General features: G+C 62.1%; 6 protein-coding genes across 6 annotated transcripts; 2 read left to right on the top strand and 4 right to left on the bottom strand.

Annotated features, from left to right (window-relative positions):
* Positions 1–67: 67 nt before the first annotated feature.
* ADK (Adenosine kinase) lies at positions 68–1,676 on the bottom strand. The gene is made up of 3 exons (XM_062767572.1): positions 1,552–1,676; positions 1,320–1,499; positions 68–1,080 (listed from the first exon to the last, which is right to left on the bottom strand). Exons 1-3 carry the CDS (start codon positions 1,594–1,596, stop codon positions 229–231), a joined length of 1,077 nt encoding a protein of 358 aa, XP_062623556.1. The 5' UTR covers positions 1,597–1,676; the 3' UTR covers positions 68–228.
* Positions 1,677–3,640: 1,964 nt separating this feature from the next.
* Positions 3,641–5,312, bottom strand: TVP38_6 (Golgi apparatus membrane protein TVP38). Its single transcript, XM_062767573.1, has 9 exons — positions 4,763–5,312; positions 4,612–4,723; positions 4,479–4,575; positions 4,292–4,439; positions 4,229–4,255; positions 4,150–4,194; positions 4,085–4,100; positions 3,924–3,978; positions 3,641–3,873 (listed from the first exon to the last, which is right to left on the bottom strand). Exons 1-9 carry the CDS (start codon positions 5,063–5,065, stop codon positions 3,708–3,710), a joined length of 969 nt encoding a protein of 322 aa, XP_062623557.1. The 5' UTR covers positions 5,066–5,312; the 3' UTR covers positions 3,641–3,707.
* Positions 5,313–5,515: 203 nt separating this feature from the next.
* On the bottom strand, positions 5,516–6,891 carry txl1 (Thioredoxin-like protein 1). The gene is made up of 6 exons (XM_062767574.1): positions 6,825–6,891; positions 6,737–6,787; positions 6,601–6,689; positions 6,455–6,553; positions 6,136–6,402; positions 5,516–6,093 (listed from the first exon to the last, which is right to left on the bottom strand). The coding sequence occupies exons 1-6, from the start codon at positions 6,865–6,867 to the stop codon at positions 5,788–5,790; spliced, it is 855 nt and encodes a 284-aa protein (XP_062623558.1). The 5' UTR covers positions 6,868–6,891; the 3' UTR covers positions 5,516–5,787.
* A 5,956-nt stretch (positions 6,892–12,847) lies between these two features.
* On the bottom strand, positions 12,848–13,686 carry LOC62_01G001103 (uncharacterized protein; the record flags this gene model as incomplete). Its single annotated transcript, XM_062767575.1, has 2 exons — positions 12,848–13,596; positions 13,644–13,686. The coding sequence occupies 2 exons, from the start codon at positions 13,684–13,686 to the stop codon at positions 12,848–12,850; spliced, it is 792 nt and encodes a 263-aa protein (XP_062623559.1).
* Positions 13,687–15,383: 1,697 nt separating this feature from the next.
* Positions 15,384–16,373, top strand: LOC62_01G001104 (uncharacterized protein; the record flags this gene model as incomplete). Its single annotated transcript, XM_062767576.1, has 1 exon — positions 15,384–16,373. The coding sequence occupies one exon, from the start codon at positions 15,384–15,386 to the stop codon at positions 16,371–16,373; it is 990 nt and encodes a 329-aa protein (XP_062623560.1).
* A 1,152-nt stretch (positions 16,374–17,525) lies between these two features.
* Positions 17,526–19,492, top strand: LOC62_01G001105 (uncharacterized protein). The gene is made up of 3 exons (XM_062767577.1): positions 17,526–18,075; positions 18,115–18,306; positions 18,342–19,492. The coding sequence occupies exons 1-3, from the start codon at positions 17,538–17,540 to the stop codon at positions 19,454–19,456; spliced, it is 1,845 nt and encodes a 614-aa protein (XP_062623561.1). The 5' UTR covers positions 17,526–17,537; the 3' UTR covers positions 19,457–19,492.
* Positions 19,493–19,658: the final 166 nt, after the last annotated feature.

Consider the following 19,658-nt stretch of genomic DNA (forward strand, 5'->3'; position numbering starts at 1 on the left):
GCTGTTTAATTCTTGGCACGAGTCTATGTGTGGCAGGCACCTCTAGTGAGCCCACCGCCCTTGGCACTGTTGAAATGATGCATCCCTCTGGTCTATGGGGGAATAGGTTACAGGCCTTTCAGGCTTTGGTTTGGGGGGTATGTGGGTGAGGGTATTTGGGGTTGGTGTGCGGCCGTTGAGGCCAGCGAGGGACCTGGGGAACCTGAGACCTAGACAGCTATGACCTGCTTAGAAGATCTGGACCTTGGGGAACTCGAGGGTGGCACCGTTCTGGCCGACGCAGATCTGGCCGAGCTTGTGGCCGGTCTCGATGGCAACGTCGAGCGACTTGCCGAGGGCAAGGGCGCCGAGGAGACCACCAGCGAACATGTCACCGGCACCGTTGGTGTCGATGATCTTGTCGGCGGCGAGCTTGGGGACGGGGTACGTCTTGGGGTTGGCGTCGGTGGGCGAGAGGTTGGCGGGCGAGGCCGAGGGCGACGACGAGGCGACGAGGGTCGAGTCGGCACCCTGGGTGACAACGACGAGACGGGGGCGCGAGGCGTTCGACTTGGAGAAGCCGGCGAGGGTGGTGGCGATCTGCTCGAGCGAGGCGTCGCCAAGGCCGGCAGCCTCGGCGTAGGCGGCAGCCTCGGACTCGTTGCCGATGAGGATGTCGACGTGGGGGAGGAGGTCCTCGAGCTGGACCTTGAAGAACTGGGGGATGAAGGGGGCCGAGAGGTTGAGGACGACGGTGCGGCCGGTGGCCGAGGCGTGCTTGGCGACCTCCAGGGCCGACTCGATGCCGTGGGTGAGGAAGTAGCCCTCAATGTAGATGAGCTTGGCGCCAGCGAGGGTGGCAGCGACCTCGGGCTTGGCGAGGTGGTCCTTGGTGAACTGCTCGGCGGCACGGAGGGTGGTCACGAGCGAGCGGTCGTGGTTGGAGAGGATGACGGCGCAAGCACCAGTCTGCGCGGGGGCAGCCTGGACCTGGTACTTGGAGACGACACCCTCCTTGGTGTTGACGTCGGTGAGGGTCTTGGCGAGGTCATCGTCGCCGACCGAGCCAATGTAGGCGACCGAGCCGGCGGGGAGGAGGTACTGGGGACACCGTCAGCGGGCGAGCGGAGCGAGCCGAGTGGCAGCGGAGCAGTCGGGAACGTGGTAGCCCTGGGCGAAAACGAAGCCCATGCAGGCCTACACATGCAGCGATGTGTACTTCGCCAGTTGCGGCATTACACAGAGAGCACGGCGTGATCCTGTTGTGCTTCCCCAGCATGCAGCACGAGCCCCCGGGGCACCCTGGGTGCTCCGACACTGCCCTGCCTCACATCACTTACCGAAGCACCGCGGGCGGCGTTCTGGGCAGCGCCGCCAGCGACGTACGTGACGCCGGGGTTCTTGACAATCTCCTGGTAGATGGGGAGGTGCTTGTCCTCGGCGAGGATGGCGTCGTTGGCCTTGAGGCCGTACTTCTCGAGGTACTTGGGGCCGTCGGCGACGGGGACGGTGATGTCGAGCTGGGCGGGGGTTAGCGGGCTGAGGGGGGGCGGGGGCAGCGACAGCACGCACGAGGGGGTTGCCGATGGACACGACGATGGGAGTGACGGACGACATTTTTGCGGTGTGTTGTTGGTGGTGGTGTGGGTGGAGTCGAGGTGCGATTTGGGTGCGATTTCGAGATTTCCGCCAAAGTGTCGCCTACGAGCACGTTGGTGAGTGACGACCAAGTCAGGGCAAATGACACGGCGCGGAGGCACTCTGGCTGGCGCGACGCGAGCTGGCACGATGGGCGACCACGGGCGACGACTGCCACCAGAGCCCAAGGTCACTCTTTTGGCATTATCTTGTGCCACTTTAACATTATTAATCCCACCTCCGCCGTCAGTGGCGCGGGTCCGACCTCCACTTTGTAGATCCACATCGAGTCGGCACCGTGGTTGACCACTTCGAGACTCTACACCCTCCCATACACGCCCCCACCATGTTGATATACTTTGTGCGCCACGGCCAGACCGACTAGTGAGCTGGGCGCTGTACCGCACACTTCAGCTGACACCGCAGCAACGCCGAGGGCATCATCCAAGGCCACATGGACGTGCCGCTCAACGACGCCGGGCGGACAGAGGCGCGTGTGCTCGCTGAGGCCGTGGCGCATGTGCCGTTCGTCGAGGCGCATTCGTCGATTTTGTCGAGGGCAAAGGAGGTGGGTTGGACGGCGCGGTGCGGCGTACGGCGCCCGGCCAGGCGAAAGCCAGCTCCTCGTGCTCGCTCGACTTCCGCCACTGACTCGCCAGACCGCAGAGATCGTCCTCGCCAAACACCCCAACCTGGAACTCCAGACGCACCCGGGGCTGATGGAGCGCTCGCTCGGCAGCCTGGAGGGCACGCGCTGGGTGCGCGGTCACGGCGTGCCGTCGGACACGGAGGCTAGTGCCGAGTGAGTCGGCCGGCGTCACCGGCCGGTTGCACAGCTCGCCGTCGCCCCCACTAACCCACCGCAGCTTCCGCGCGCGCGTCGCAGCATGGTTTAAAGAGTTCCTTGCGTCCCATGCCCCGGGAGAACACGGCTCCACCCCGTCGTCGAGTGCCGCGTCGACGCCGATCCCCGACCGCGCCGTCCTCGTCGTCAGCCACGGCGCGTACCTCTCCGCGCTGGCACACGTCCTCGTCCGCGAGTTTGCCTTCCCCCCCGCGCCGGGGGTGGACATGGGCGCGACGTGCTACAACACGTGCATCACACGCGTGCGCGTCCGGCATGACCCCGCCGCGTCTGGCGGCGTGGGCGGGTGGACCGGCGTCGTGGAGAGCTATGCCGAGACGGGGCATCTGAGTCATGTTACCCGTGGGCGCAAGCTCGGCGTCGCGGACGACGTGCGGCGCGACTTTGTGCGTAATGCGCGTGGGGAGTAGCGCGGGGCTGGGGACTAGACTAGATTGCATATGTATAGGTTAGAGCCTGGTGTGCGTGGCGGTTGGTTGGGTGTGTTCGAAGAGTCTCCGACTGGAACCAGTGGCAGCTGCCTCGGTCACCAGTCACGACCAGTGAGCCATGAGTGTTCATACCCCCCTTTGTCGGGCTTAAATCGAAGAAGGAGGTGTAGAATGTCGCGACTCAACGCGGCAGAGTCACCTAGCTGGGAGTGGTGGCAGTGCCCTCGTGCACATCCTTGTCAGTGGCACGGTCGATATTTATGTGTTCGTATGTGGCGTTTCTTCGCCAGCACAAGACCGCAGTGTCCCCTCTCCTGTCCATTACGCATCTAAACAGTCACTATCGGCAGTACAGGGAGAGTGGGATTGGTATAGAGAAGAGCGAAGCGTTTGGCTGGCGGTGGGTGCGCCTCATACGAGGCGGCTACTCCTCTCCGCCACATCACATCTCCCCGGCGCCGTGCATGCCCCGGCCCTGCGCGAGGCCGCACGCAGGCCACCGCAGCGCGTGCGTCTCAGCCTCTGTGCCTGCAAGCGTGAACCACCACCGCAGGGACCTAGGCGCCACCGAATCTATGGAATGGACACGCCAGCGACGCCGGACCCGACGAGGCTGCCGCCCACGGCTGTCCGCCAACGCAGCCAGCAGTGCCCCGCCACACACTGGTTGCCCGCAGCGATATCACAGCCCCGATACCGACACCCACAACCGCCCCGCCTGCCCAAGAGCTGTAACTGTTACATACAGAGTGTATCTAGTACACAAGATGATGGTGACCATGCAGTGGTGAACCTTAAGCGGGGGTACTGAAGCTGCTCTCGTCAGGCGGCGGCGGCTCGCGGAAGCCCTTGCGCCGGAGGTCTTCCCGGATTTCAAGGAAGACGCGCTTGCGCACGCGCAGCATCTGGCGGTGGACGAACCACACGGCGAAGAGCGCCACGCAGATGGTGAGCACGAGGCTGGGGCATGGTCAGCTGGGCCACCCGAGATGACGGGGGAGGCAGCTTACACGACGTCCGAGATGATCTTGGACTCTGGTCGCGAGTTCTTGTTCATGACAACGTCTGGGGTCAGCGTTGTCGCAGGGAGGCGACTTACATCCAACTAGGAGAGGCGCGCGGCTGTGTCAGTACATACGCCACTATGCCACTCGGTAGCAAACGTGCTCACCATAGACGGCGATGAACTGCAGGTGTCAGCTGGGATCTCAAGGAAAGGTCTGAGGAGCAACTGACCTGCTTTGGAAGAGACAGCACCAGCGCCACAAAGAACTGCCACGTCTGGGGGTCAGCGAAGCTACGACACGGTACACACGTCTAGTCCACAAACGGCAAAGATGGCCTGATCGTCAGTCTAGTTCGGGCTACGGCCACCCACCGTCGACATGTGCGTGGGGATGACGCTCATGCGCACTACCCAAGCGACGAATATGCCACCCTCGTCCACTACGCGTGCTAGACACGCATAGTTGAGACTCTTGCGAGCGAAGCGGCGTGCACGGGTGCGGAGACATGTGCGGAACATGCTGCCGGCGTCAGCTTCTGGAGCTCCCCACAACACCCACGTGAAGGCGCCCAGTTCGCCGATGATCGTGCCGGCTGCGCCGATGGCGAAGCCGCCCTTGACGCCCCAGACCACGCCGCAGAGGATAAGTACAATGTCTGGGCGTCGTCAGCTTCGCCAGATGTGCTACGCACCATTACCGAACAATGGTGGGAAGGAGAGCAGCACGATGAGGGCAAGGGGTATGAGCCAACCAGCCTTGAGCGCTCTGAGGCGCCGTGCAAAGGGGAGGAGGGTACGGACAATCTGGAGCTAGTAAGCGCACGCGCACGCGAGCACACTCACATCCTGGTGGAAGACGGCGACGAGGGCCACGCCGAGCACGATGACGCCGAGCAGGACATACCACCCGAACCACTCCCACCGGACCCAGAAGCGCCAGTCCTTCGCCCGGTCCCAGGTGAGCAGGCCGCGCTCGTACTCTACTCGCTCGACGGCGGTGAGCTCGCGCTCCTCCTCCGACTCGGTGTCGGACGCAATGCTCGAGTCGTAGTGGACGATGCCCGAGTCGTTGTCGTCCGCGACGAACAGGCGCGCGTCGATCGGCGGGACGACGACGGCGCCGTACGACTGGAACTTGAACACCATCTGTTGAAGTGGTGTCCTGGAGGGGAGGGGGTTGAGGGAGTGGGCTGTTGTTGGTGGTTGGTGGAGATGGCTGACTGGCGGTGGGTGACGAGTGCGCCTGCGGCGGCGTCAACAACGTGGGTGGCTGGTATGCGACGACGCCGGGCGAGTTGCTGGTGGTGGTGGGTGCCGCCGCCGAGGTTGAGCGAGTGTAGAGCAGTAGTAGAAGATCAGATAAGAGCAGATGCAACAGTCGCACCTGCCCTCGAGGTGGCTGATGGCTTGCTTGTTGAGTGGGCCGTAAAGCGGCGACGACAATGTGTCCAGGTTTGGAATCACGGACGAGTTGCCACCGTGAGTAATGATTAGATTCCAATGTAGCATGTCGTCATACACGCAGCCGTCCATTGGACAAGACAACATTACAACCCTTTGCTATTCCAACTTTCGGCGCCCAGTATCCCCAACAAGTATTCGTAAGCACCACTACTCGTCGCATGCACTTCTACATATCATACATTGCACCGACAACACACACGCGCTTCGCCAAGCATTATGTGTTTGGCACGCCGAGTGGCTGTCGTCTTGTTTTGGCCTTCAGGCCTTACCTGATGGCTGGCCACGTGCGGGGGGATCGGCAAATCCGAATAAGGACACCGGAGATGGCCGCCCTTCGCCTCGCCCCAAAAGTCCTTCCAGAATACGTCGTCACTGCGCTAGCGCCCGTTGCCTCAACCGCTGCCTCAGTTCTCAATGCCAAAGAACTCGACAGAGTCGAGGCGCGTCGTCTCCTCGCCCTCCTGGTTGTCCTGGATGTACACGGCGACAGTCGAGACGTTCTTGAACTTGGCCGACGGCAGCTCGATGCGGTTGCCACGGATATCGGCGGACGACAAGCTGAGCTCGTGTGTCGCGGGGGTCGAGTCGGCTGACGCGAGGTCCAGGCTGGCGGAAGGGTTGGCGAACAGCTTGACCGTCTTGGGTGCCTGGTAGTCGGCGACGACGGCGAAGAAGGTGACGGCGTTGATCTGCTGCACGGGCTTGGAGAACTGTGGGGTCAGATGGGTACATCTTCGCGTTTTGACACTTACTGGGATCACGAGAAGCAGCTTGGGGTCAGTGGCCGACTCAACGTAGCTGTTGCCCTTAGGGCCCGAGTTGGGGCCGATAATCGACGACAGGGGGTGGTCAGCCGCCTCACCCAGGCCCTTGAGGCCGTCCGCCTTCACGAGGTGGTGCAGCGAGACCTCGACAGGTCCAGTGGGAACCACAGGCGCGGGCTTGGGCTTGGGGGCAGGGGGCGAGCCAGCGTGCTGGGCGACCTTGGCCTGCAGCTGGGGAGGAGAAGCGCCGCGGAGCTGAGGGCGTCAGTGTCCGTGTCTGTGTCCGTGTCCTCTTCTCCACACGTACCTCGTCCACAGGGGTGCCGTTCTTGATGAACTTGAACGTGGGCATCGCGCTGATGCGGTACCGCTGCGCGAGCTCCTGCTGAGCGTCGACATCGATTTTCTGGACGGTCAGCTTCTTCCCTCAAGAGAATCGACAGCTGCACTCACGGCAAACTTGACGTGGGGGAACTTGTCCGCAAGCTGCTGGAACACGGGTGCGATGGCATGGCACGGGCCGCACCACACAGCGTGGAAGTCTGGTGGCGTTAGCTTCAGTTCAACTGGACGACAACCCCCAGCTTACCAAGGACGAGGAGCTGGTCTTTTGCGAGGTTCTTGATGATCTGGTCGAGCGCTGCGGGTCAGTTGAGGTCATGAGTCAGTCTGCTCACCGGCTGTCGAGCCGATCTCGACGATGTTGTGAGAGGGAGCCATGTTGCTTCGAGTTGTGAGTGAGAGAAGAGTTGAGAGATGCAGAGAATGTTTGCCATCTGGGTTGTTCTTTAGCTGCCAAGGTGAGGAATGTCGTCATTGAGAGATTGTGTCCGCTTAGGTAAGCAGGAGAACGATCCGTGCACCCGCACTTAGTCAGACGTGCCACTGTGTATTCAGCTGCTTTCTGGCATCGTCTGGTGTTAATGGATGCATTACAGAGCAGGGGGAGCGTGCTGCGGACCGAGGGAAATCTGATTATGGGGACTGGGCGGTGGATGGGTGCCGTGGAGGCGTGGTGCATGGTTAAGCAGTCGCACCGCTCGCTCCTCGTGCTCGTGGCGGTGTGCTGTGAGGTAGTCACGGTTTGCTGGTGGCACTGGCGCGCGGCTCGCACCCACCGGCGTGAATTGTCTTCTCCTTCTCGCCAGTACGGTGTCCTGTGTGGCGAATACATGTCGCTCTCGCCGAGCACGGGCCTCTGTGCGCAGGCGGAAGTGGCACCAGACCGGCTGATCGCACTCTCTCCCCTCGGTGAGTATCTCGCCCACCTCGTCCGCTCGATGGCAGCCTACCTCCGCTGCCGACATCTCGGTCAACAAGCCCACTCGGATCAACTAGCCCGCTCTTCGGGCAGATCGCGTGCTGCACCGCACAAGCTACTGCACGCCAGAGGGCCGACCGCACCGTGCCAAGCACCCAAGGCTGCTGTGGTGCCACACGGCTATGGCACGGCAGATGAGATGCACTTGCCTTGCCGCGATCACGCTCCCGCAAAGCAACCAGCGATGGCGACGCCGATGCACGGGATGGTGGTTGCATGGTTGCTCCATGCACGGGAGGTAGTCACCAGCTTGGTCATGGTGACGAGTGGGTCAAATCCAGCCACACTGCCATGAACATGGGAACCGGCTCCATCGTTGGGAACCATCGCCCTCCGCCCACCTAGCACGACACCAGTAGTGAACAGCGCAGATCCCACGCCAACAAGGAACATGCGCAATCCTCGGGAAGGTAGCACCGTTGACATGGTGACACGGGCTGATGCCGATGGAGCCACAAATGGTCAGCTGGTCTTTTTGCCACACACACGAGCAGCAAACATGCTCCCGTGCAACGTTTGTAGTATGCAGCCTGGCCAGCTGGCACGTAGAAGGCGCGACGTTCCTAGTGGCCGGACGAGGCGACCAGTGGCAGGCAGGCAGGTAGGCAGGCAAGCAGGCAGGCAGGCAGGCAAGCAGGCAGGCAGGCAGGTTGCCTGGCCACCACAAATAGTGCCTAGCGAAACCGGGGTGCCAGTCGTCAAGGTATTTCCGGCCTCTCGTGATGGACGTGATGGACACCAATCCCAGTTCCAGTCTGGTTCCTGTGCCGTGCCGTCTCGACGACGGGCCGGCATGTTTGGTTTGGCTCGGATCGTGACAGCGCGATCTGGGTGCTGGGTGTTCTGCATCCACCATCCGTCGTCCCCATTTTTTTGGCACCACCTCGGTTGTGGGTGGGTGGGCGAGGGTACCCAAGAGGACCAGGGTGGTGCAGCCGGCAAAGTGGCAATGACGGCAGCGAGGGACTGGCAGCTCCGTCCGCATCCCCCTCTCCCCTCTTGATGTCGATCCCGCACAAAAGAGACCCCATTACGCCACACCTGCGCCGCGGCCTCAGCATAAGCCACGGCACGGCGCGCTTGGGAAAACAAAGACATGCGCCAGTGGTGGTGGTAGTGGTGGTGGTGGCCGAAGCCGCCGTGACTGGGGTGTGGCGTGGGCCTAACGGCCCGCACACGGCCCCAATACCCGCCTAGGCGCTTCCTTGGCATTGGAAACGCGCGAAGAACACGCAAAGGTATGCGCCACTGAGGGAGGGCGGATGGACAACGTTACCCGGCCAGACTACGCGCCAGACGGCGCCACCGTCACTGATAGCGGGCAAACCTTGCTCGATGGGCCAGGTGCACTTCTGGCTCGCATTGTGTCGCGGGCATACCAATTCCGCACTCGCTGCGCTGGCTGCGCTGGCTGCGCTCGCTCTTCGGCAGCAAGCACCACCCGCCCCTATACACTCGACGCTATAATGAAAGTGGCATTCGGGCTGCACAGTTGCACGGCGATGGCCATGTACACACATGTTTATTTTCTTTTCTGGCGGACCAGAACTCGCAGCTGGGCCAGGAATGAGTTCAGGATGACGAACAGTGGCCGTACCTTTGGACGACGCGTGCAGACCCCGCCCCGCGGGTGCGACACGCTTCCCAAAACGAGTAAACAGTGGTGTGGCCCAGGCCTTGGTCGATAGGTCAAGAGTATTTTTTTTCGAGTGTCCTAACGGAACGGTCCTAAACGCGGTGTGCAAGCGGGGGCTTACAACGGCCTATTACGTCCCAGCTGTGCGCGGTTGAGTGACAATTAACAAGGGAGGGGGTGCAACCCTTGGGTAATTAGGTTGCGACTTGTGGCATTCCGGCGGCTGTGAGCGTGGTGGGCAAGCCGGGGTGGGGTGGTCGTTATTCGCGACCTTTGCCTCGAGACGACGACCATGCTCCACCACACTCCGCAACGCAGCGACCAGAACTCTTTGTAGGTAAATAAGGCTCGCATCTTTTTACCCCTGCACATCGCGGTGATCATGGGCACGCGCGCGCGCGCGCGAGCGAGCACACGCGTCATGAGGATTGCAATCGCAGGTGCATGTAGGGGGGGGGGAAGGCAGCCAGGGGAAAAGGCAACACGAGTGTGGCCGCGACAACGTGACGCGCGCGACGCGACCCATCCGACAGGGCGACAGGGTGGCAGCCTCGAAACTCGGCGGAGCGTAATACGTCCTTTCCGGCGGGTCGTGATTCCACTCGGGCGGGGGCGGTGGGCGCGGTTGCGACCTGCGCCAAGGGGTGAGATGAAGCGCGGGCCGCCGAGAGATGATGCACAGTGACTTTGTGGCTAGACGACGGCGACGGCGGCGGCGACGACGACGACGACGCGACTGACCTGGCGCACACTTACGCAGACTGTCACGCTAACGTACAAGTCAGGGAAAAGTCACCACCAGCAGCCAGAGTCGGCACAGGGAAAGACACATGCACGCACGAGCCACCCATCACTTTGGGCGGCGCTGCCGTGCTGCTGCTGGTCTGCTGCCTTAGTCTTGTCTTGAAGCGGGAAGTCAGGGTCAATTCCAAACTCTAGGGTCCAGCACCAGCCAGCATGCCCCCTGCCTTCCCTCACTTTTAGCCTCCCCGCCGGCTGCGTTCTCGACAAAATGGTGCGTCGTAGTCGTCGTCGTCTTGTATGGGATGGCTCTGCTGGCGAGGCCAACACGACGGGCAAGCTTAATTACAACCTACAGGCAGAGAGGACGCTGGCCGTGTGCCGCACACCCGGCTCAACACCCTCGTGCCCTCACAACCCGGTGCCTGGTGCCGTGCCGGACAGACGAGACCGTCCTTGCTGTTTTCCTCTGCTCTGATGCCTTGCTACCCTTTTCGTCGCCGCCCACCACCACCCGCAGCTCAGCTGCCGCCGCCGCGCGCACTGGCCACCGACCGACCACCTCAGATTCTCGCGATCCCTGGTTTGAGAGTGTGCTCGCCCTTTGCTCGCCTTCCCTTGCTGCTCTGGTCACTGTGCGTCGTCGGTTGGAGTTGACGACGACCGCGACGACGTGCATGAGCACTGCTGCTGCTGCTGCCACTGTGCCCAGTCAGTCGCACGGGACGCACGCAGCATCGTACCGATCATCCGCAACACTTGTCCCTGTGGACTCCTATTTTTTCTCCTGTGTTGCCGTCGACCCGCCCCGCCCCGCCCACTGCCGCCCGCCCCCCGCCTTCCTGCCGCGCGTCTGCCTTTGCTTGTACTAGTCGTGGCTGCCGCTTGGGCCTTGCAAAACGCCCCTTTCCTTCATTCGCTTGTGCCCTGGAGGCCAAGTTTGGGTCAGCAACGGCGGGCAGTACTCGACGTGCACAACCTACGGCCCCCCACCAACGACACTACACCCACACACACACACAAACCACACCACACACTGCACACCTCACAGTCACTTTGCTCGTCAAGCCCCGCCCGCCCCGCCCGCGTGCCGCCGCCGCCGCCGCCGCCCCCTCCGGACGCCCCCCCCCCTCTCTCCCTCTCCCCTTCCTCCCTTCCCTCCCCTCCCCTTCCTTCCCCCCCTCGGGCTAACCCACCTACCCACCATCACTAAGGACACGCCAGGACCCCCAAACCACACACCACCCACCCACGCACCGACGACGAGGCCAGGAGCCCGGAAGGCCATCAGCGCCCACTGCACGCACACACCACACAGACACACACAACCATCAGTCTGTTGGTCGTTGCCAAACTCGCCTTGGTCGTCGTCGTCCTCTCTCTCTCCTCCTCCTCCTCCATCTCCCTCCCCTTTCGAGCACTACCACCTTCCTCCCTCCCCCCTCTCTTCTCGACGTACCCCACACCTCGAATCGACTTTTGTGCACTGCTAGTCAGCACCTCACGCTCGTTCAACAACCCTTCGCCCTCTGTCGACACTCGCCCATCGCAGCTCGACCTCACCCCCCCAACTCCCCCTTCCCTCGCCGCTCGATCCCCCTTCGTCCGTCGACCTTTCACGTTTGTTTTCGCCGGTTCCTTCCTTGACGCCTGCCATCGCCTTCACCCCTCGGATCCTCGTTTGAGCACTCTCCCTATTCACGCGCAGTTCGACGACATTCTCCATCCGATAATCCTGTTGCTTTGACACGGACTACCTGCGTTCTCAAAAACACCACCAACACTCGCTCTCTGTTTGGCCCTTTCGACTTGCTCTTGCATCTCACTTTGCAAGCGCCATCATCTAAGAGGGTCAACCACCACATCTTGGACGCTCGTTGATGTTGCTGCTGCTGCGATCACAGTCTTGTTAGATCCCATCACACATCCACTCTTCACGCACAGCCAACACGCGTAACAATAGCTCCCGTGAACCACCAAAACTCTAGACTGGACCGCAACATGCGTTACGGCAACGGCCGCCTAGCGAGGGGCGGCAACAGCCGCATGCTTGCCGCCCTCCTCGTCCTCCTCGTCATCATCGCTCAGTTGGCAAGCGTTGATGCTCACCCAGCCACTCCGCGTTCGCTCCAGAAGGGTCGTTTGCGCAAGGTCCGCCAGCCTGTCGCACCCAGACAAGGTATGTGCACTCTCGTTCTGCGCCGTTCGGAACGCGATCCGTGCAGCCGCAGCAACACACCTCGAATTTGGGACACTACTAACCGTTGTGCAGGAAATGTTGTCGGTGGCACTGGAGAACCGTCGCTTGTGGAGGTCAACAACCCTCCACCTGCTCAAGGGCAGTCCCAAGAGCCGGCGGCCAACGAGCAGCAGCAATCTTCCTCACACACCACTACAACCACGGAGAAACCCTCCCCTTCCCCCGAGTCCACAACGACTCAGCAGCAGGAGCCCTCACCCGAGCCCCCTGCATCTTCCTCGCACTCTCCTACTCAGGCTCCCACTCAGGCTGCCGAGTCATCTTCCTCGACTTCCAATGAGGCCCCTCCCACCACATCTTCGTCTCACGAGGCGACTACCACGTCTGAGGAGCACACCACGTCGACGACTACTCACGAGACTTCGCTCGACTCGCGCTCCGAGACCCTGCCTGTTCAGCCCTCAACCTCTGCCCCCGGTGGCGCTCAGATTGGAGGCAGTGTTGGTGTAGGACCTGACGGTGCCGGTGGTGAGGGAGGCGTCCAGCTTCCCGGCGTCAGCGCTGGTGCTAGTGGTGGCATTTCTCTGTCGCCCTCTGGCATCTCGGCTGGTTTGAGCGCCGGTGTTAGCGTTGCGCCTACCACCCAGTCGCATGCGCCTACCGCCAGTCCCACGACCTCGACAGTTCCCTCGACGACCTCGGAGGCTTCTTCGACGTCGAGCGAACCCTCGTCGTCTGGCGCTGCTCCCTCGTCTGACTCGTCGACTGCCGCTCCCTCGCCGCAGTCATCTAGCTCGTCAACTCAGTCGTCGTCTGAGCACTCGGAGCCTACTACTGACAACTCGTCGAGTTCTTCGTCGTCCTCGTCGTCGAGCTCCGAGTCGTCTGCTGCTCCTAGCAGCAGCTCGACCTCGTCTGAGTCGTCATCTTCGTCGGCTTCGGGATCCTCGTCAGCTTCGTCGTCTGCATCTGAGTCGAGCTCTTCTTCGTCGGCCCCTGCTTCGTCGTCGTCGGCGCCCTCGTCGTCGTCTGAGTCGTCGTCAGCGTCGTCCTCGTCGTCGGCTTCCGAGTCGGCGTCGTCTTCGTCGTCGTCGGCTTCTTCGTCGGCTTCGTCGTCTGCTTCGTCGTCCTCGGAGCAACCCTCGTCGTCCTCGTCGTCTGCTTCGTCGTCCTCGGAGCAGCCATCGTCGTCTTCATCGTCGACTTCGGCTTCCTCCTCGTCGGAGCAGCCCTCGTCGTCCTCGTCGGTTTCGGCTTCCTCTTCATCGGAGCAGCCCTCGTCCTCGTCGTCGGCTTCGGCTTCGTCGTCGGCTTCCACCTCGTCCGAGTCCTCGTCGTCGGCCTCGTCGTCGGCCTCGTCGTCGGCTTCGTCGTCGGCTTCCTCCTCGGAGCAGCCCTCGTCGTCTTCTGCTCCGGCCTCGTCTTCGTCTTCGGAGCAGTCTTCGTCGTCGTCTTCTTCGGTGACCCCGGCCCCGTCGTCATCGTCGGAGGGAAGCTCCTCGGCCTCCAGCTCCTTGGCCGCGCCATCGAGCTCCTCGGAGTCGTCTTCCTCTTCGGTTGAGCGTTCATCCGAGCCAGTTCCTTCATCCTCCACCAACGCTCAATCCTCGAGCGTTGAGCCTTCGTCGACAACGACCACATCGTCGACCACTGCGGTTCCTCCCTCCGTTTCGTCCACGACCACTGTTGTTCCTCCCAGCAGCACGACGACGACGACGAGCGAGGCCCCCTCCAGCACGACTACTACGACGACGAGTGAGGTCCCTCCCAGCAGCACTACGACTACCACTGTCGTTCCTCCCGCCAGCACGACGACCACCACGGAGGTTCCCCCCAGCAGCACTACCACCACTAGCGAGGTTCCCCCCAGCAGCACTACCACCACTAGCGAGGTTCCCCCCAGCTCGACGACCACAACCACCAGTGAGGTGCCACCCAGCAGCACGACTACTACTACTGTGGTCCCCCCCGTCTCTGTTACTACTACCACGACAGAGGTCCCTCCTGTCTCGGTTACTACCACGACGACTGAGGTTCCTCCTGTCTCGGTTACTACTACGACGACTGAGGTCCCTCCTGCCTCGTCGACTACCACCACCGGTGTTGTCCCTACTACCACCACGACGACCGAGGTGCCCGCTTCCAGCACCACGACTGTGGTTGTTCCTCCTAGCACGACAACGACGGTTGAGGTCCCTCCTACGACCACGACAACGGAGGGTCCTTCAATCACCACCACGCCGGAGGGTCCTTCAAACACCACCACGCCGGAGGGTCCTTCAATCACCACCACGCCGAATGTTCCTCCTACTACTACGACAACGACGGAGGGTGCCCCTACTACGACGACGACGGAGGGTGTCCCTACTACGACTCCATCTGCCGCTCCTCCTACCGGTGGCCCTACTAGCACTTCGGAGGTGGCTCCCACCTCGACCCCACCTGTTGTGCAGCCTTCCTCTGAGGTCGTTCCCTCTGGTCCTACTACCACGACTTCAGAAGTGGGTCCTACTACCACCCCACCCGTCGTTCTCCCAACCACCACGCCTGCGCCGAGCAACGAGCCGAGCAACGAGCCCACTACCCCGGTTGTGTCGTCGTCTATTGCCCCTCCTGAGTCGAGCGTCCCCCCTGTGAGCGTTCCTCCCAGCGAGACACCTTCGGGCACTGCTGGCCCCACTACCACCACTCCCGTTGGTCCCACGACGACTACTCCCGTTGGTCCCAGCGAAACGCCCAGTGAGACGCCTTCGGGCTCGGTTGGTCCTACGGGCTCGGTTGGTCCTACGGGCTCGGTTGGTCCTACCACTCCTGTTGGCCCCACCGAGTCGCCTTCGGGCTCTGCTCCTCCCTCTGTCGTCCCCACCACCACAACTCCAGTTGGCCCAAGTGAGAGCGCCTCGGCCTCCGGTGGCCCCACTACCCCGGTGGGACCTTCTGAGCAGCCTTCCGGCACGGTCGCACCACCTGTTTCTGGCTCTGGCTCGGCTACTCCCACTGGCTCAGCTACTCCCACCGGATCTGGTGCGTCCTCGCAGCAATCGGCGACGCCGACATCGGATGGAGGTGCTTCCAGCAGCGGCGGAGGCAACACGCCGAGCGCCACGTCGGTCAACACGGATGCCTACACTCCTACGCAGACCACTCTTGTCGTCGCTCCTTCTACCGCTCAGCCCTCGTCTAGCAGCAGCATCAGCCCCAACCAGACTGCCCCGCTCCTGCCTGCGTCGTCTCCCAGCACAAGCAGCACTGCTACGCTCATCAGGCCCAACAACCCAGTCCAGGACAACCCCAACTACACGACGGGCAACCCGGACGACCCGGTTAAGAACGACACGATGGTTTCGATTCTCCTGAGCAGAGCCGGCTACCCGTGGACCTTCGTTGTCACCCACAACGACGCCCAGAACCAGCTCTTCGACACGTTCCCTGTTATGCTCTCGAACGCCCTGAACATTACCCAGTCGTCTATCAAGACGTACGGTCTCAAGGTCTACGAGCCGGTCGGCTGGGACGGTAACAGCGCGACTCTTGGCACGCAGTGGATTGGTTACGTCCCCTCGGACCAGTACCCGACCCTGCAGTCCTACATTGCCACTCCATCCTCGCCCCTTTACAACCAGCCTGGTCTCTCTGGACAGCTCGCTACCCAGATTGACTCGACGTACCCGATTGACAGCGCCTCTAACGCCAAGTCCAACCCTGCTGGCAGCTCTGCCGAGCAGAAGAAGGCCAGCTCCAAGAAGCGTGACATCATCATCGGTGTCTGCGTGGGTGTTGGTGGCCTGCTCTGGATTCTCGTCGTCGTCTGGATCTACAAGCGCGTCAAGCGTGCAAATGAGCGTGCTGTTAACAAGCGCCTCTCCGAGCACATGTCCATGTTCTCTGGCCGCTCGGGCGACAACCCCTTCAGCGACGACCGCCGTCACTCTGGTGCCCCGTCCATTGCGGCCTCGGAGATTGACGACCGTCCATCGTCGTTCTACGCCTCGCCCCTCGACAACTACCCGGCCATGCGCCACCGCCAGGTCGAGTCGTTCTACACCGACCAGGCAGGTGTGGGAGACACGTCGCCTACCCAGGCCTCGTATGTTCACTCTGTGTTCGGAACGTCCTGGTTCCAGAACTATGGAGCGACTACTCAGGCGGGTGGCACGGCTGTGGCCGCTACTCGCATGAGCCAGAACCCCTTCGACGACATGTACTCTCGCACGTCGCCAACTTCGCCTCGTATGTCTCAGCGCCCTCAGCGTCGGTCTGTGCAGAAGGCCATGATCTCGCAACCGACGCTCCAGGCCAACTCTCTCGAGTTCAACGAGTACCGCTAGACGGATTCGTTGGAACGAGCTAGAGTTTGAGATGTATGAACGATTCCGACCCATTTCCATCTTACCCACGAAACCCACCCTATGTGTCCATTACCCCCCACCACCCCTACTACCCCTCTCCTCCCATATCCTCTTTCGCATCTCTCGCGTTGGCAGGCGCGATCTCACCCGAATCTTGTTACTTCCCCAACTTGCATGCTGGCCATAATCTTTCTCCCTTGTTAGGTTTCTTTGGATGCGTATGTGCGTCTAGACCCTCGCAAGGGGCATCTGGTACACGTCGCTTATAGGCGCTGCTATGCATTGCCTCGTAGATTGTACAATGAGCGGTGCAGAGAGGGGTGGGGTGCGGCACGGTGGATGCCGTGGTGGGACATCAGTGGCCTCGATTGACAGATAAACCCGTGGGTCGACTGCTGTCGCAAGAAGCCTCGGGCAGTGTGAGCTATGCTTCATGCTAGCAAGGCTCTGTCTGGTGTTGGAGAACTGGTACCGCATGAGCATTGGTGTGTGCATCGCTCTGGTTTGGTAGGTGAATGCGTTTGCGGAAGTGCAAGTGGTGAATGGACTGGAAATTGTTGCATGCATCTTATGTAGCATCTTTGCCACACCCGGTTGGCATTACAAAAGCTGAATAGCAATAGCAAAAGAATACAAAAGAGATATTTGGGAGTACCCTGACATCAGGAGGCGGTAGTGTAAGGCCAACGACATCGTGAGATCACTTGTGGCAAGCCATAGAGGTGACTCGGGCGAGGAAAGATTTATTAAGCTTAGAACCCCGTAGGGTTGTGACATAGCTCAATATGTCAAGAACAGATACTACACATGATCTTAGCCAAAAGAGGCCAGAGAGGATACCAGCTAGGTATTGAAACGGTTTTAATCTTGCAAGTAGGCGTAATTCGGCGCTCCGGACATTCGACATGTGGCGCGGCGAGGGCGTTGTCTTGACAATTAGGATACTCCTTCGAGTAATTAGCCCCTGCCCTAATCCCCTTGCTAATGTCATTTGTAATAGCCACCTTCCGGCCCATGCACCCCGCTGACCCGGAGTGGATGACAGAAAGTCAAGCGACATCGGAGACCCCACAGACGCCGGAAGGCTCTCGTCTGGCCACCGACGCCGAACCTCTTACTCATCGCACCACTCCCCCACCGCAAATGTCGACGGCGGTCGTTGTGTCCCCCGTGCCAGCGCACCCCCCACCACAGCACAGCATGGAGCTCGACACGACGCCGGGTCCAGCAGCTGCGCGCGCACTCCGCTCGCCCACACCCGCGACGGGGCTCGCGCTCCTCCCGCCCGAGATCCTAAGCCACATCGGGTCCTTCCTCGTCGCGGCCGACCTCGCGCCGCCCACCGCCCTCCTGTGCACCTGCAGCGCGGTGCACAGCGCGCTCGCACCCTCCGCCAATCCAAACCTGTACGCCGATGTCTTTCGGCGCAACTACGACACGGCGGCGGCAAAACGTCGCCTGCGCCGCGTGCGCCGCGAGCCGACGGCACGCGACCTCGCCGCCGAGCTGCGGACCCGTACCCGCGGCCTCTCGAGACTTGCGCGCACGCTGAGGGCATTTGAGCCGAAGGGAAAAGGCAAGGCCGGCGCCGCTGGCCCCGGTGGCGGTGACTCTGAGGCCCCCGAAGCCGGCCTGTCGCCAAACGACCTGTGGATCGTCTACCTTATGCTCATTGAGAACGGTGAGTGGTGGGGCTGGGGAGGAGAAGGCTGACGTGCAGATGGGAAGAATGTCCGCCGCCTTGTCACCCCCCTCCCGGCTGGGCCGGCTGTCGACATGGTGTCCTTGCTCGACAAGTTTCACGCCCGGACCCTCAGCACGGGGTTCGAGGACGAGGAGGAGGTCGGCTACCCGCCTGAGCGGGTCGTCGACTCGCTCGCCATGTGGATCCGCTGGTTCTTGGACGAGTACAGTGCGTGCCTAAGCGAGAATCTAGCTGACGAAAAGCCATCCGCAGCCCTGCTACATTGCGGTCTCTCCGCCCGTACGTGTTCGCCGCGCACCAGTACGAGCTCTTCTTTGCCCCATGGACGCTCCTCGACCTCCCGACCGAGCACCAGCATATCCGCCAGCCAGAGGGCCCATACAGCATGGACGAGAACCCCAAGGACCGGATCAACCGCGTCCCATACTACGGCCAGATGATCGAGATTGCGCCACCGCTGCTCTCGCACGCTGCCATGCTCCGCTTCTTTGGCGGACCAGAGGACCCAGACGACCCGTCCTCGGCGTCGGCGCCTTCACTGCCCGAGTTCCAGGTCGACATTGAGGAGACGGACCTGCGCGCTCGCCCACGGCCAGTGCTCCAGTCCGAGGTGCACGACGCCGACTTCGAGCGCCTGCGGGCGTGCACCAACGGCGTATGGAGCCGCGGGCGCTCACTCACCGCCTGGCGTGGGCTCTTCAGCGGGTGCTGGGAAGGAACATTTACGTTCCTCGACTTTCAGGCCTTCCATGACATCTTGTCTGGCCGCCACAGGGCAATCTATCGCGGGCCCTACGGCGAGCAGCCGCAGGTATGGAAGCTGCGCGAGACTCTTGTGCGCCCGAAGCGCACCACAGCAGGCCCGCGAAGCCGACGCGGACTGCCCCTCCGCGGGCCGATGACGCACGCTGGCTTCCCCAAGGACATGCGCGCGTTCTCGATGAACCCAATGGCGAACCGGCCACCAGGGACATCACCCGAGACGGCGATCATTGACGATGCGCTCGCGCGCCAGCTCGAAGCACTCGACGGGTACGAGGTGGTCCCGGAGGCCGAGGTCGCTGCCGAGCTCGCGGCCGGAGGCGAGGACGGACAGGACATGGGGCTCGCGCTGCTCGTAACCGGCATGGGGCACTCGGCATGGGGCCGGTTCATCATCAGCGGGCACGTCCGCGTGTGGGACGGGCTGCTATACCTCGTCAAGGAGTATGCGCCGTTCCAGCGCGGCCAGTGGATCTACAGGGGCTACGTGCTGAGCGACGACCTGCTGGTCGGGCGCTGGCGCGACACGCTCACGCCCGAGCCATTCTACGGTTACGAGGGGACGTTCCTCCTCACGCGGCGGAGCGCAGAGTAGTGGCAGTTAGTTGTATATGCATCATCTTGGGTTGTGCGGAGTTATGGCGCCGACCGTCAAGGACCGCAGCGTGGGGGGAATGCTTGGCGTCGGCGAGCTGCGCCTTGGCCCCGGGTGGGGCGAGGTAGCACGCGCTGTGGGCAGCAAGCAGCGCTGCTAGCGAGCGCCATGGCGTGCGGCGTGGCACTGCACTGCGCAAATG

Source organism: Vanrija pseudolonga, chromosome 1 (assembly GCF_020906515.1).
Source record: "Vanrija pseudolonga chromosome 1, complete sequence".
Taxonomy (NCBI): domain Eukaryota; kingdom Fungi; phylum Basidiomycota; class Tremellomycetes; order Trichosporonales; family Trichosporonaceae; genus Vanrija; species Vanrija pseudolonga.